The 13,708-nt window shown below is 29.1% G+C and overlaps 2 protein-coding genes and 1 pseudogene across 4 annotated transcripts; 2 read left to right on the forward strand and 1 right to left on the reverse strand.

Annotated features, from left to right (window-relative positions):
* Window positions 1–1,413, forward strand: LOC149891568 (uncharacterized). Its single transcript, XM_090079543.1, has 2 exons — window positions 1–282; window positions 490–1,413. Exons 1-2 carry the CDS (start codon window positions 142–144, stop codon window positions 1,237–1,239), a joined length of 891 nt encoding a protein of 296 aa, XP_089935669.1. The 5' UTR covers window positions 1–141; the 3' UTR covers window positions 1,240–1,413.
* Window positions 1,414–1,674: 261 nt separating this feature from the next.
* Window positions 1,675–4,391, forward strand: LOC149891569 (uncharacterized). Of its 2 annotated transcripts, XR_016450035.1 has the most exons (4): window positions 1,692–1,873; window positions 2,511–2,559; window positions 2,886–3,975; window positions 4,327–4,391. XR_016450035.1 is itself a non-coding variant. In XM_090079542.1 (3 exons), the coding sequence occupies exons 2-3, from the start codon at window positions 2,523–2,525 to the stop codon at window positions 3,470–3,472; spliced, it is 624 nt and encodes a 207-aa protein (XP_089935668.1). In that variant the 5' UTR covers window positions 1,675–1,873; window positions 2,511–2,522; the 3' UTR covers window positions 3,473–3,977. The 2 variants fall into 2 exon arrangements, 1 of the variants encoding a protein (XP_089935668.1); XM_090079542.1 differs by lacking the exon at window positions 4,327–4,391 and having other exon boundaries at window positions 1,675–1,873; window positions 2,886–3,977.
* Window positions 4,392–4,929: 538 nt separating this feature from the next.
* On the reverse strand, window positions 4,930–9,116 carry LOC145202050 (uncharacterized; annotated as a pseudogene). The gene is made up of 7 exons (XR_016449469.1): window positions 8,987–9,116; window positions 6,781–8,618; window positions 6,485–6,585; window positions 6,192–6,353; window positions 5,810–5,992; window positions 5,540–5,672; window positions 4,930–5,280 (listed from the first exon to the last, which is right to left on the reverse strand). The product of XR_016449469.1 is annotated as an uncharacterized LOC145202050 (transcript).
* Between the last annotated feature and the right edge of the window lie 4,592 nt (window positions 9,117–13,708).

The raw sequence follows: 13,708 nt of genomic DNA on the forward strand, positions 1-13,708 counted from the left end.
TGGTTTGGTGCATTTTACAGAATCGGAATTCGAACGGTATTGGGTTTCGAACGGTACGAAAAAATTCATAAATAAACAGTTTACTTTTGCTTAATCACGTTTTAATATTTCACTCAAACTTAACTTCTCAAACCTTTGAAGATGTCTCCTCTGACACATTTTATTGAACTAATTAATGATGAAAATTTAATAAGATTTCTACAGCACCATAGAATAATGGATTCTCAGAACTATTGTGAATGTGGACATGCTATGAATGTTCAAAAGTATAATCGCTGTCAAGTAAATATTTTCGAAAAGTCTTAAACTTTTAGTTAATGAGTGTTGTTATTGTTTACTTTTGCTTTGTTTAAAGGTTTTTTAAGCTAAGTTTTTGATTTTGTTGTTTAACTGAAATAATAAAGATAAACAAAGCTTTTTTAAGCTTTAACTTTTTGTATTAATTTTGTTATCAGATAAATAGATTCATCAAGTTTACTTTTCATTTAGGATAAACATATCTGGAGATGTTGCAAATGTAAAAGGACAAAAACAATAAGAAATGGTTTTTTTCAAAGTTCTTCTTCACTTAGTATTAGCGAAATTCTACAACTTATGTTCTTATGGGTTGCAGAGGTCCCTGTTACAACAGCCAGTGATATAGTTGGTGTTTGCAGCAATACATCAATTCAGTGGTACCAGTATTTCAGGGACATCTGTTCCTTTAAATTAATTGATGTTGCTAATATGAATCAGTTAGGTGGCCCTGGCCATGTTGTTGAAATAGATGAGACATTGATGTTTAAAAGAAAGAACAATGTAGGGCATGTTGTTGAACAACATTGGGTATTTGGAGCGTATGATGTAACAAATAAAAAAGGATATTTAACCCATGTAGAGGATCGATCTGCTGCATCATTGATTCCCTTAATTCAAAGATGGGTGGCTGTTGGTTCTACCATTCATTCAGATCAATGGGCTGCCTACAATAATTTGAAAAACATGGGCTATAACCATCTGACAGTAAACCACACAACTAACTTTGTTGATCCTGTAACCCAAGCAACATCAAACCATGTTGAGGCCTTTTGGAGTCGAATAAAGAGAAGATTGAAGTTTGTTTGCGGATCACAAGGTGATTTAAAGTGGAGTCGACTTGATGAAGCTATATACAGGGAGTATTTTGCTTTCAAGTCTGAGAATCTTTGGCAAAACTTTACTCTTTATTTGCAACATATACATGACAAGTATCCTCTCTAATGAAATAAAATAAAAATATTTTCAGTTTATTTTGCTTTATTAGAGTTTATAAAAAGTTTTTTCTGTATAAAATTTAGTTGAAAAATGAAACTGTTTATTTATGAGTTTTTTCTTCCGTACATTTGCAACATCTCCAGATATGTTTATCCTAAATGAAAAGTAAACTTGATGAATCTATTTATCTGATAACAAAATTAATACAAAAAGTTAAAGCTTAAAAAAGCTTTGTTTATCTTTATTATTTAAGTTAAACAAAAAAATCAAAAACTTAGCTTAAAAAACCTTTAAACAAAGCAAAAGTAAACTGTTTATTTATGAATTTTTTCGTACCGTTCGAAACCCAATACCGTTCGAATTCCGATTCTGTAAAATGCACCAAACCAGCAGACTCGTAAACTGTCGGTTTTACCGAATTTAGGGGGGGGTGCGCCGATTACATGTCCGCCGGATTTTGAATTGGAGCTCATACCACCAGCAATTCCTACAGAGAAGCTGATTGCAGAAGAAACCAAAATGCTGAAAAAAACAGAAGAACGCATAATAACTAAATTTACCTGTACAAAATGTCATAATAAATATCTTAGAGAATCCAATTTTAAAAAACATGAAAAGAAATGTTACATTGGCACTAAAGGTGTGTTTATACTTACATGTTGTGGAACTTAATGTCTAAACTGGTGCTATTTTATATTTGCAAATACTCCCAGATTATGAAAATATTGTAATAATTCTTAACTTTGATTTCAGAAATTATTCAAAACTTTAAATTGTTGTTATGTACTATTGAACTTCCATGTAGAAGAATGCAAGTTCTATATCTTATGTTTAGTGTATTGCATTTACAACATATACCAGTGTTAGAAAATGTGCACAGTTAAAAAATGGCTGTTTAAAGATTTGGTTGTATTAAAAAAATTTAAATTTAAAATATTTTCAGTTGTAATAAGTCTGAATACTTTTAATTAGTCAAATATGCTTACAATATCTCTTCAATTTAAGCAATCTTTCATAAAATAGGGCCAAAAGCTTTTAAAATAAAAACTAGAAAGACTTAACAAAAAAAAAAAACAGCCTTTTTCCTAGAAATTAAAAATTAAGTCAAGATAAAAGATAGTAAACCTATAAATTACTTCTTCATAATAAAATTTTATTAACCTCATGGAATGTTTTTTAAAATGTGATTATATTATGAAATTTAACTAATGGCTATTAAAACTGAAAACTTATTTTACTTAAGTTTTGATAATTAAATATACTTTATTTTTATTTAGATTATGTGAATAATGGTGAAGCTACTAAAATCTAGTATTAAAGAAAAAGGTAAATTAAAGATAATTATTGAAAATTGTATACTGTAATCAACTTTTTATAATTCAAATTTGTATATAAACACACGCATGGACACTATATATATATATATATATATATATATATATATATATATATATATATATATATATATATATATATATATATATATATATATGTACATACATACATACATACATACATACATACATACATACATACATACATACATACATACATACATACATACATACATACATACATACATACATACAAGCTTCTCACAAGTTACTTCTTGTTTGGCAAATTTTTTTCCCATTAATTTTTTTGTTTTATAGAACTTCTATCATTGGAGCTCACAAAAGAGTTATATGAAAATTCTGTTAAATTCTTTCAAGAAAGTTTAAAAGCAGCTACATTAGATGAAACTTTTAGTATAAAAATTGAAGGGTTTAAAACTCCAGGAAATTATGCAGCTGAGTTATCCTTATGCATACTAGGAATTGCTGTAGAAAGAAAGATTGAATTTTGCAAAAATGTTTTTGAAGCATTTCTTCCTATTGTTAATTTGAGGGGAAACACATGTCAGTTAAGAGAGCAACAGTGTACTCTTTTACACTGTCTTTTCAAAAATGAAATATTACGCTCTACATGGAATGAACTAGTCTGTGACTTTTCTAATTGTAAAGCTGGGTTTGACCTTCTGTATTCATTTCTATTAAAAACATGGTTTCAGAATGTCATTGAGTGGAGAAATCATGTATTGTTGGAATCAAATTGTAAAGAGCTAGATTTAAAATTAACACCAGAAGAAGAAGAAACTGTTCGCTATGTAGCTGGATTTATTCCATTTTCATTGCGAAAAATGTATTCTAATCGTAAAAACACTGATTTGAGTAAGAAATCATACTTAGAAAGTGGGTGAGTATACGTACACGCTCATTTTTGAAAGCCTGGGTCCGAATAATAAATAGAAAAAGTGGAAAAACAGGAAATAATGTTTCTGAAAAAGGTGAACCAGCATTAAGAAAAACATTGCATAAAAAGAAAAATTTTTAAAAGTAATGTCAATATTGGAATTAGTATATTACCTAAATCTTACATATTTATTCTATATCTTATGTTTAGTGTATTTTCTTTTTGTTAACAAAGAATTATTAATAACAAACATGAATCAATTTTACAGCTATTTTTACTTGCTTTTTTTGAAATATCTTTTGTTTTGCTGATGTTGAGGGTCTCATTATGTTTTTCTTTTTTTAAATGAAATTTAATGAAGTTTGTTTTATTTAGATATTTATCGGAAAATCTACTTGTACATACAAGTATATCAAGAATTTAAACATGGTTTAACGATAATGTGTATGTTCTGAACTATATCTAATGTGTATCTTGATTTACTAAATAAGCTGAGTTGATTTTCAACGGGTAAATAGCTAGTTTTATATATAAATAAATTCAATATCTGGCTCTCATGAGCGTTACTTTAATTATATTTTTTCTATTCACCCGTTGACGGACAATTGCGTCTATAGCTGTCAAAGCGAAGTTCACTATGTGGCATGACGGTTATAGCCACAACCTAATTAAAAATGCTGAATTAATCAAAATTAAGTTTAAGCAGAAAAAGTAAAACTATACTTCTAATATTCTAAAAATTACAAAAACATATTGTGTTAATTTTCTAACTTCACTTGTTCCTAATGTGTTAAAAACCAACGGCGTGATTTCAAATTTGATTATGCCATTTGAATTTCCTTTTGGCATTTTGTTTTTTAGATAAATTTGGATGAAAAGGAACTTTTCTTTTGCAGCGTGAAGTAAAAAAAATGACAGAAAAAAAAACAAACACAAAAAATATAGCAAATGTAACATGATAGAAATATTTTTCGTCTCCACAAAAATAATACGACTTAGTGAATATTTTCTCTCCTTGTCAAAAAATGGATCGACCTAGACCAAATCTTATTAAAGGTGCGTGTTTCTGAAGATTCAAACTTATTTTTTAGCTAACTTAACGTTTTGGAAAATATTTACAGAGGCAGAATAGCAGCAACACTTGTTGAATGAAAACAAATTTTATGTCAAAAACATAGCAACATTTTTTTTCACAGATGCGTTAATTTTCCAATGTCTGTAGATTATCTTACAAGTTATGTTGGTAATATTAGCTGAAAGTAATAACAGCAAGCGACACTGCGTAATTAATGATATAAGAACTTAGTCATTTTGTCTCACTCTGTTAAAAAAAAGGAGATCTGAGAACTTAGTCTTGATTAGGATTCGAACTGGGTTACCTACTACTTAGTAAGCGTCCTAACCGCTAGACAACCGAGACTAAGTGGTGCTATAAAAATAGCAATTTTGACATTTAAAGTGGAGTCACTGATTGATAAAAATAATATTTTTATGTAACTTAGAAAAGATTTACATTAAATCATTTTTTTCGCTTTTTACTTGAAGGTAGATCAGTGTCCTTCACATCAAGCATTTGGAATTCATCCTTTCGGCCCTTTGCACTTGAACTAAAAACACGAATTAAATTATCTCCTGCCACATTTAAGCCAAGGGCATTGGAATTGTATTCAATTAACGTAGGATTGTCATTACAACCTAATCGCATTCGTTGCTTCTCAAAGTATTCCTCTAATGGATCTTGACAGAACTTTTCGGACAAAATGTATTCCGCTCCTTCTACAAGCAACAACTTTCCAAGGGCTATAAACGAATTCACTAAAAAAGAAATAAGTTTTTTCTTGAATTTATTGTGGCAACTAAGTTTTCAGAACATATGCAACTATACAACATTTAATGAGAGCAACTTAAAAATATGTATGGAAGAAACTTTCATATTTACATAACTGATATACAATAAATTGAAATAAATATATGAAAATATAAAATGATTATTTATAATATTCTCTGCGTAAAAAAAAGGCATCTAACTATTTATATTCAATTGACCAACGTGATACAGTAGAACTCTATTTACCAGTAATACGAAGTCCCTCAAGAGTTTGTTTACTTAAGCAAAATCTGTTTTTTTCTGCTTGAGACAAATTAGGAATTAATTGGCACTGTTCTTCCCAATTATTGATAAAAGTCAAAAAAGTGTTCTGGAGCCACTAAATGAAAAAAAAACAAAAACTTAAATAGATAACAGATCAGCCATGTAAACAAAGGTATTGGTACTCCATATACTACAAAAGTACTTGAACTTTTTTTACATGAAAGAGCTTGATAAAATCATAAAATAACTTACATTAAATCTAACATCATCTATGGATTTATAAATATCAAGATCTGGCTTTCGAGTGTAATTATAAATCTTTGAAACATTTAAACAATCAAAAAATTTGTCCATCATTCTAATAAATTTGATTAACGATTTTGTAGAATGGAGCCCCTGTTCTTCTAACATATCTGCCACTGTTGAACTCAATACCTTTTTGTATATAAAATATTTTATAGGTAGTGACAAAAAATATACTTTTATTTCTTCCACAGCAGCTATTAACCTAATATGACAAATTACAAAAAGGCTAAGGGAACATATATGTATTGTTAATATAGCCATTAAGCCCTCTCTCCTGGCATATATAAAATATATGCCTGAACAGAAGTAGAATTTGTTTTATTCTAACCTGCACTGCTAGATTTACTCTCATACGTGTTCTTGAGTTGAGATTTATGTGTTCTTCACTTAACTTGTGTCCCATTGTCAACCCCACTGCATCTCTCTCTATTCCAAGATCCCAGTCATACAAGCTGATTATTTGATCCCAAACAAGCTGCTGACCATCAATCTGAAACAAACAAAAAAGTGTTACATATATCTGTAAACCAGATACCTACGATCTTAGTTACAATACTAATGTATATGTATGTGTTAAAATAAAGCATGTGATAATATTCTTCACAAAAAATATATACATACCATAAGATTTCTACTTAAAGAGGTTCCATGTGAATTTTCGAGGTTGTTTCTAGTGGTTTTCATTAAATGAGGTACATCACAAATGAAAAATAGCTTTCGGTCTAAAGAATAAAAACATGAAGTCTCAAAAATATTTTAAAAGATGACTTTTTTGAACAATTTAATGTTGTGCCTCATTTTACTGGTGCTTATTGAAAACTAACATCTTTAAAGTCATAACTGCCCATGAATTCAGTGTAACTATATTTTTAAAATTTTTTATAATTGTAATGCAATATACAATTATTTATACATACCAGGACAAAACTCATTCCAAGTCCAGTAAATTACACCATCTTTGGTATTTTCTTCAGAATTCCAAGCATGGAGACGCATAAAACTTCTATTTGGAGATGCACCATCAGCTACAATTGCCATCATCTTTAGACCAAGACTCTAATTGCCTTACACCATCCCATAAGGTAAAGTACAGTTGGCTGCTTGAAAGACCCCCAGCAGAAGCAAAATGGCCAAATACATATTTTAGAGAAGATGTGATGCCCCTCACCATTAACACAGTTACATATGATGCCAATGGTATGGCTGTTGGATCTTCCAAGTTGCTGTTTTCTTTATTTTCTGCATATTTATTTTCAAACTTCAAGAGCAGCTCATTAATTGACCCAGTTTCTGAAAAACCAACCAACTTTCCAGTTGATGAGCTAAAAGCAAGACCACTTTTTATTTTCATTTCATCAACAATTATTGAAACATATCTTTGGTGCTCTTTTATATTTGGTAAATCAATTTTTCTAGTCAAGTTGTATATCACATCTTTGTTAAAACCACAGCCTGGGTCAGTGAAGTTGATATATTTCTGAACAGTATTTTTACAAGGTAGATTTAAAAATGGTGTTGAACAAATATGACGATAGGCACTTGGAGATTTCAAATATAAACTGATGCACCACCTTATAATTAAAGGATGCCACTTCATAGACCTTCTGTCTTTAAGTCCAGCCTGGATTTTTTGTTGCTGCCACAACAGTGCTTGAGGTGAGTCCTCAGTAAATGGGTTTTCTTCTCCATATTTTTCATATGTTTCCTCAATAATTGTCTGTTTCTCCTCTTGAAGAACAACGCCTTCTTCTTTTTTTTTCAAGTTTCTTTTGCATTCGTTGTTGTTTTGCAAGATTTTCTTTTCTTTCATTCTCTAAAAGTTTAATTTTTGTTAATAGTTCTGATTTAGAAAAGTAGCGGTCATTCTTTTTACTATTAGATGTAATAGATGATTGACTTTCCTTACTCTTTAACCTGGATTCCATTACACGCAAGTTAGTACGGTAGATGGTACAAGAATTACAACAGACTTCTGAGCATATTAATGAACAATTTTTATGTCTAATAATTTTAAAGTTTTCAACTGTATTGCCTTCTTCCGTCTCAATTGTTCCAACATCCTCATTTGATGTACTTTGAAAATTTTTAAAATCAGAAAATTTATCTCTGATTAAATAGTGGAAGTCATTATTACCTTTACAGATATTTATACATGAAATGGTGGAGAATATAATATTAGCAGATTGAAGATTTAGTTGATCTGGAAGAGATTTAATAATACTATTTGATAATGGCACTTCACGTTTTAAAACTAATAATCTCCACATGCCATTTGATTCTAGTGACAAAGTTTTGTTAACAGCTTGGCGATAACTATTGATTTCAACTTTTACAAAATAATTTTTGTTATTTTTATTATAACCGTCAAAGCCATGTTTTGATGCAATTGCTTTTAACTGTTGATGTATATTTTTCACATTTACTTTTTTATTTCTACCAACTCTTGTGAGTGTGTCACATACATAACAAGTTTCTGTGTGTTCAGAAAAAGTGAAGAATTTATCGCTCCTTTCAACTTCAGAGCCTTTTTTGAACTTTAAATCTAACCTGTATAAAACCATATAACATGTTTTGCATAAGTATTCAGGATGTACTTTTTGATCGTCTGAAGTTATATCCAGCTTGTAAAAACTCAGAATTGCTTGTTTATAGATAATAGCAGGTTTTAACTGATAGTGACTATCCTGCTTTATTATGCAGCCACACTTTCTACATAAATGTTTTAAATATTCCTCATGAAGACTCATTATTTATCCTGTAATGAGATAATAAATATGAATATAAGATTATCATTTTTATTATTTTTGATATAATATTTAGAAAAGGTTAAAAATAAGGTTGTACTTCATTTGTAAAAGGCTCAAGAATATGCAACTAAAAGTATGATCTTATCATTTTTATTTTGATATAATATTTAGAAAAGGTTAAAAATAAGGTTGTACTTCATTTGTAAAAGGCTCAAGAATATGCAACTAAAAGTATGATCTTATCATTTTTATTATTTTTGTTGTTACTATTAGTAACAACAGTAATAATAAAAATAATAAGATCATTATAACTTAAAGTAGCTCTACATGACAGTTTAAAAATGCTTAAACAAAAATGCTCATTAAAAATACATACTTTATATATCTTTCCAACTCCTGAAACGAATAGTATTTTATGAACTTTAAGATGCTTTTAGTTATAATACCTTTAGACAAAATGCAATTTAGGTATCGAAAGTAAGAAACTTTTTAACTAGGTCGTTCGCGAAAAAAAAAAATCACAAATTCAAGAGATAAAAAAAGCGAGGCAAATAAGTTCGACATTTCCGACAAAAATAAGAAATACTCTCTGATTTGAACCTTAAAGTGGGAAGCATAATCTGAGAGTGGGGTGAAAAGAACACTAAAAATATCTTTTTCGACCTTTAAACTATATCATAGCAGCTTCAATTTAACTAGGAAAATTTATTTCACTTTACTCTATCCATTCTAGTAAACCAAACATAGCCTTTTTGCAAAAGCCTAGTTTTAGACGTCAAAGTTTAAACGCAGCTAAATTTTTATTAAGCAAAGTTCATAGCTCAAATAAACCTTTTTCAGATTTGTGAACTATTCTTGATTAATTTTTTTGTCTTTTATAATCATAAGCTTCAGTAAATGCATAATTATAATGGGTTTACTGAGGGAGGTTTTTTGACGGAAATTTGACGGGTAGAAGTCGGAGTATCTGTATCATGAATTTTGAAAAATGACAGTAACGCATAGTTTTTGGCTAATTGGCGGCACCTTTGATCTATAACAATGCGTTGAACGTCCATCTATTAATACGTCCTTGGATCAACTAATAGTTTTTTTTCCAAAAGAAAATTACTCTATTTAATTCTTAAAACAATCTGAATTTATTAACCACTTAAATTTTAATATTAATTTTTTCTTTGATGTTTTAAAAACATGTAGCTACGACCGCTCCGTTAGACTTTAAAAGCCACTTTTTTTTGTCCTCTATTTTATTAGATCTTTTGAAGGCCTTAGACAGAGCGCCAAATTTTTTGTTATATTGCTCTAACTTTTAATTGAGTTTGAACTACTTTTACAAAAATTTCATATTATAATTTTCTTAGTTAAATTGTTTCAAAGAAAAAATATTTTTTTTGAAAAGAATATTTTTAGAGTTTATTAATTATTAGACGAGTGTAAACGGTTATAAGGATTGAAAAATTATCATAACTCTTTTTTTTAAACTTTTTTTACATAAAAACTCTGAAAAAATGCCATAAGCTCTTGGCTTCTATTTTTCTACTCTTCTTTTTATTAAACTATTCTTATTCAGTTTTTATTATAAAATGTAGGGGAGAGCGGGGAGAAGTGGGACACGATTTTTTTTTTTCAGGATAATTGCAATATCTTTTTTATTTGATGTATGAACTGAACCAAACTAGTCTTAACAAATAAAGCAATATTTGGGGCACCAAATGCATCCCCTAAGATTGACAGAATGTTTTAATAAAGTATATATTTTTTTAGTTTAAGAGGAACCCTGCTATTGGGGTAAAGTGGGAAAAGTGTGGGACAAGTGTGGGACAAGTGGGACAAGTGTGCGGGAGAAGCGGGACATTTGAGGGAGATGTTTTCTGAAACATGTGGAGTTTCACTTTTTCTTTTATAAATTCTTGGCATGACCTGAAATTTAAAAGAAATTAGGTTTGATAAAAAAATATTTAAGGTTACTGTTATTACTATATCTAGTATCAGACTACTATGAAATAACAACTTTATTTACGTATGCTTTCAAATTATTGATGTAAAAAGAACTCTCAATTTGTTCCAAATAATAATGATGAATGAAATCAAATTTAACTTTAGTAAAGATCTCTCTTTCTAAATCTAAAACAAGTGGGACAGCAACTTTTTTCTTTGTCCCGCTTCACCCCTATGTAGGGAAGACAAAATAAAACTAATAAAGCTAAAATATAAATTTAATTACTAAATGTTAGATGATAAATGCATTTCCCTATAAAATAAAAAGAAGTGCAATAACTGTCTAAAATAAATACATACACGAGTTACAAGGCTGTCAGCAAAAGTACTTTTTTGGGGAACTTTCAAAAAAAGGGGTTTTCACCACGCGCAGGGACGAGAAACGATGTCTAATAAAAAGAGCACATGAAATCTATACGTTTACATTAAATAATAGTAATTTGGCGCTGCTGCGAAATAAAATTATAGGGGTGTCCCACTTCTCCCGCGTCCCACTTCTCCCCACTCTCCCCTATTCATATAGCTGAAGCGGAATTTGACTCAATTCGACAATTTTTTTCAATTAACCCTCAGCATTTAAGAATCTCCCAAATATATTATCATGATACCACACAACATTTTGGTCACATTAACTTTTGTTTATAAAAAAAAGAATGATAATTTACAACATAAATTGTTGGCAATAAATGTTTCTTTACTGTAATTGTTAAGCTCTCCCGGGGGCAGATCCTGGATTTTATATTAGGAGGTGGGGAGGGCGGCAGGAGGAGGGGCGTAAATAAAACTTTTTAAAAGAAATAAGTTTCCCAAAAAAAAGTTTTTCTTCAGATTTTTTTTACTGAAAAAAAAAGCTGAAAAAAAGAATTTTGATTTACAAATAGAAAAGTGTGTGATTCTGAGAGAAGATTGCTTTAAAAAAGTGCTGATAAAATGTTGTGAGACCTTCCCTCGCATATTGAATTGATTGAATAGAAATAACCATTTGTTCCTTTAGGAAAATATGGCTAAATTTAGCAATGTTATCACCTTTTTTTTATGTTTGAAGAACTTTTGTACCACCGTTCAAACAAACAATGAGTATAACTTTTGTAGTTTTATTTTTAAGGATCATTTATATCCATTAATATGAAGCTGTAGCATCTTTTTAACATATACTTTATTATTCATAACTACATCTTTCGGTTTTTCTCAGTTGGTTTGAAAAAGTTTATAATGAAATTATCTTTCAATAGGTTTCAAAAAGTGAATGAAATTATCATTTTGGATTTTTTTGATGCATCTCCTATTAAATTTTAAAGAAAATAACTTTTTTGTAGTTGATCACATAGCTTTTTTTGAGTTTGCAAAGTATTCAAAAGTATTGACAACTACTTTATGACTGTAAATAGAACTGGCAAATATTTTTACTGCATCGAGGCCTCATTGTCATACATGAACGAGACTTTAAACTACTTAAGTTTATTTGGAGCTGAATACCAAACTGTTGTTTTCAAAATATGATTTGCCTCCTGCAAGTTTTACAGTCAGTTAAAAGACTTTTAGATAAGGAAATATAAAACAATTTACGGATAAAATATTACAAAACATAATAAATTAATAATCAATTAAAAACTTTTACAAGCAAAAACGGTACTCAATTTATCTCCTGAAAATCGTTTTTTTTTTTGATAAAGTTGATATTGTAACAATTTCATTTACCAAGATTAATCAATATTTCGCCCTTTTTAACAAGATCTAAAGCCGTAGGTTAATTCAAACCTTCGGCTTTAGATTTTAACTCTGCAAGATAATTAGTCTTTTTTCACAAACTAATTTTCAAAACTTCAACTTTTAAATCGGCAGTGTAACACTCAAAATATGCAATTCTTGATTTTTGAAATAGATATAAATCTGAACTTTAAAATATTAAAAATATAAATATATGATAAAAAGTTTTTTACATTTGATTTATCCTCTGTTTTCACAATTTTCATCTAGACCTGTAAATTTGTTGGTACCATCGAACAACATTGTATGCATTTGTTATGGTTGCTCTTTGAAAGAGCACATATCTTCACAGCATTTTCACAAATATTCCTGAAAGTTAAAATTTCAATCGTCAAGTTAAATAGAAATGCAGCCTGCATAATGAATATTGATAACGAATTCTCAGAAGCAGTCGATTGCAAATACTTTCCTTATGCTAAAATGGTAATTCGATAATGTCAGCGTTTCTATTTTTTAAGAGTATTATAAAGGATGCATCGAGATGCATTAAACTTAAGCGTTTAAATTCATCATTTAAAACTGATTACAATTCAATATTGCCAACTATTTAAACGTTAGGACATGTTGCTTTAGAAAGCTAAGAGTCCCATACTATTTTTCGGTTATTTCCTAATTTATTCGCGTAGAAGAGAAGTATTGTAAGATAAATTTTAGTTTAAATTTAAAAGTAGATTTAAAGTAAAATCCAAAGTAAAGAATTTTTATCGTTTACTTAAGAAAAGTCATTAATTGTAATATCAAACATCTTCGAAATTCAAGTCAATGAATTATTTGGTTTTTGAAGAAAACTGATTATCTATCCATCGGTTAATAAACGCATTAGTATTAATAAAAAATGTGCGTGTTAAATTGAGTTATAATAGCGATGTTATTCGATTTCCAGAATGATTCTTTAATGTGCACAATATAAGTTAACACAATTGGTATGTAAAAAAACTTTACAGCATATTTTAAAGGTCGAGGACACATATTTAATGCTAAACTCAAAGAATTAAATTGTATCCCCACTATAAAACACGGGGATGCCTAATTTCATCATTCAATTTTCATTACTTTTATGTCATACATCATATCAAACATACAGCCTTCTTTTGATGTAGCAAACAAAATAATAACAAAAAGAATGTATTTTTTAAAGTCTTTTTGAAAAAACAGATTCTTCTTATTATTTAATTTCCCCCAGAAGTTCAAATCACTGGAAATTAGCTAGATAATGAAAACAGTAGTTATATTTTTTACTGAAATGTAATTGAATTGCGTGAAGAAACTATTTACGGCGGATTTGATTGACGTAGTTTATTTGATATGTTGTAAATATAGTTTAAGCGGTTTA

The sequence above is a fragment of the Hydra viridissima genome, unplaced genomic scaffold, assembly GCF_058129835.1.
Source record: "Hydra viridissima isolate aposymbiotic clone 2 unplaced genomic scaffold, HvirCarnegie_v1 scaffold_2, whole genome shotgun sequence".
NCBI lineage: Eukaryota > Metazoa > Cnidaria > Hydrozoa > Anthoathecata > Hydridae > Hydra > Hydra viridissima.

Coding starts and splice junctions, on each gene's coding strand:
- LOC149891569 (XM_090079542.1), top strand. CDS start 2,523: ATGGTGAAGCTACTAAAATCTAGTATTAAAGAAAAAG. Junction 2,560..2,885: donor ATCTAGTATTAAAGAAAAAG/GTAAATTAAAGA, acceptor TTTGTTTTATAG/AACTTCTATCATTGGAGCTC.
- LOC149891568 (XM_090079543.1), top strand. CDS start 142: ATGTCTCCTCTGACACATTTTATTGAACTAATTAATGATGAAAATTTA. Junction 283..489: donor AAAAGTATAATCGCTGTCAA/GTAAATATTTTC, acceptor CTTTTCATTTAG/GATAAACATATCTGGAGATG.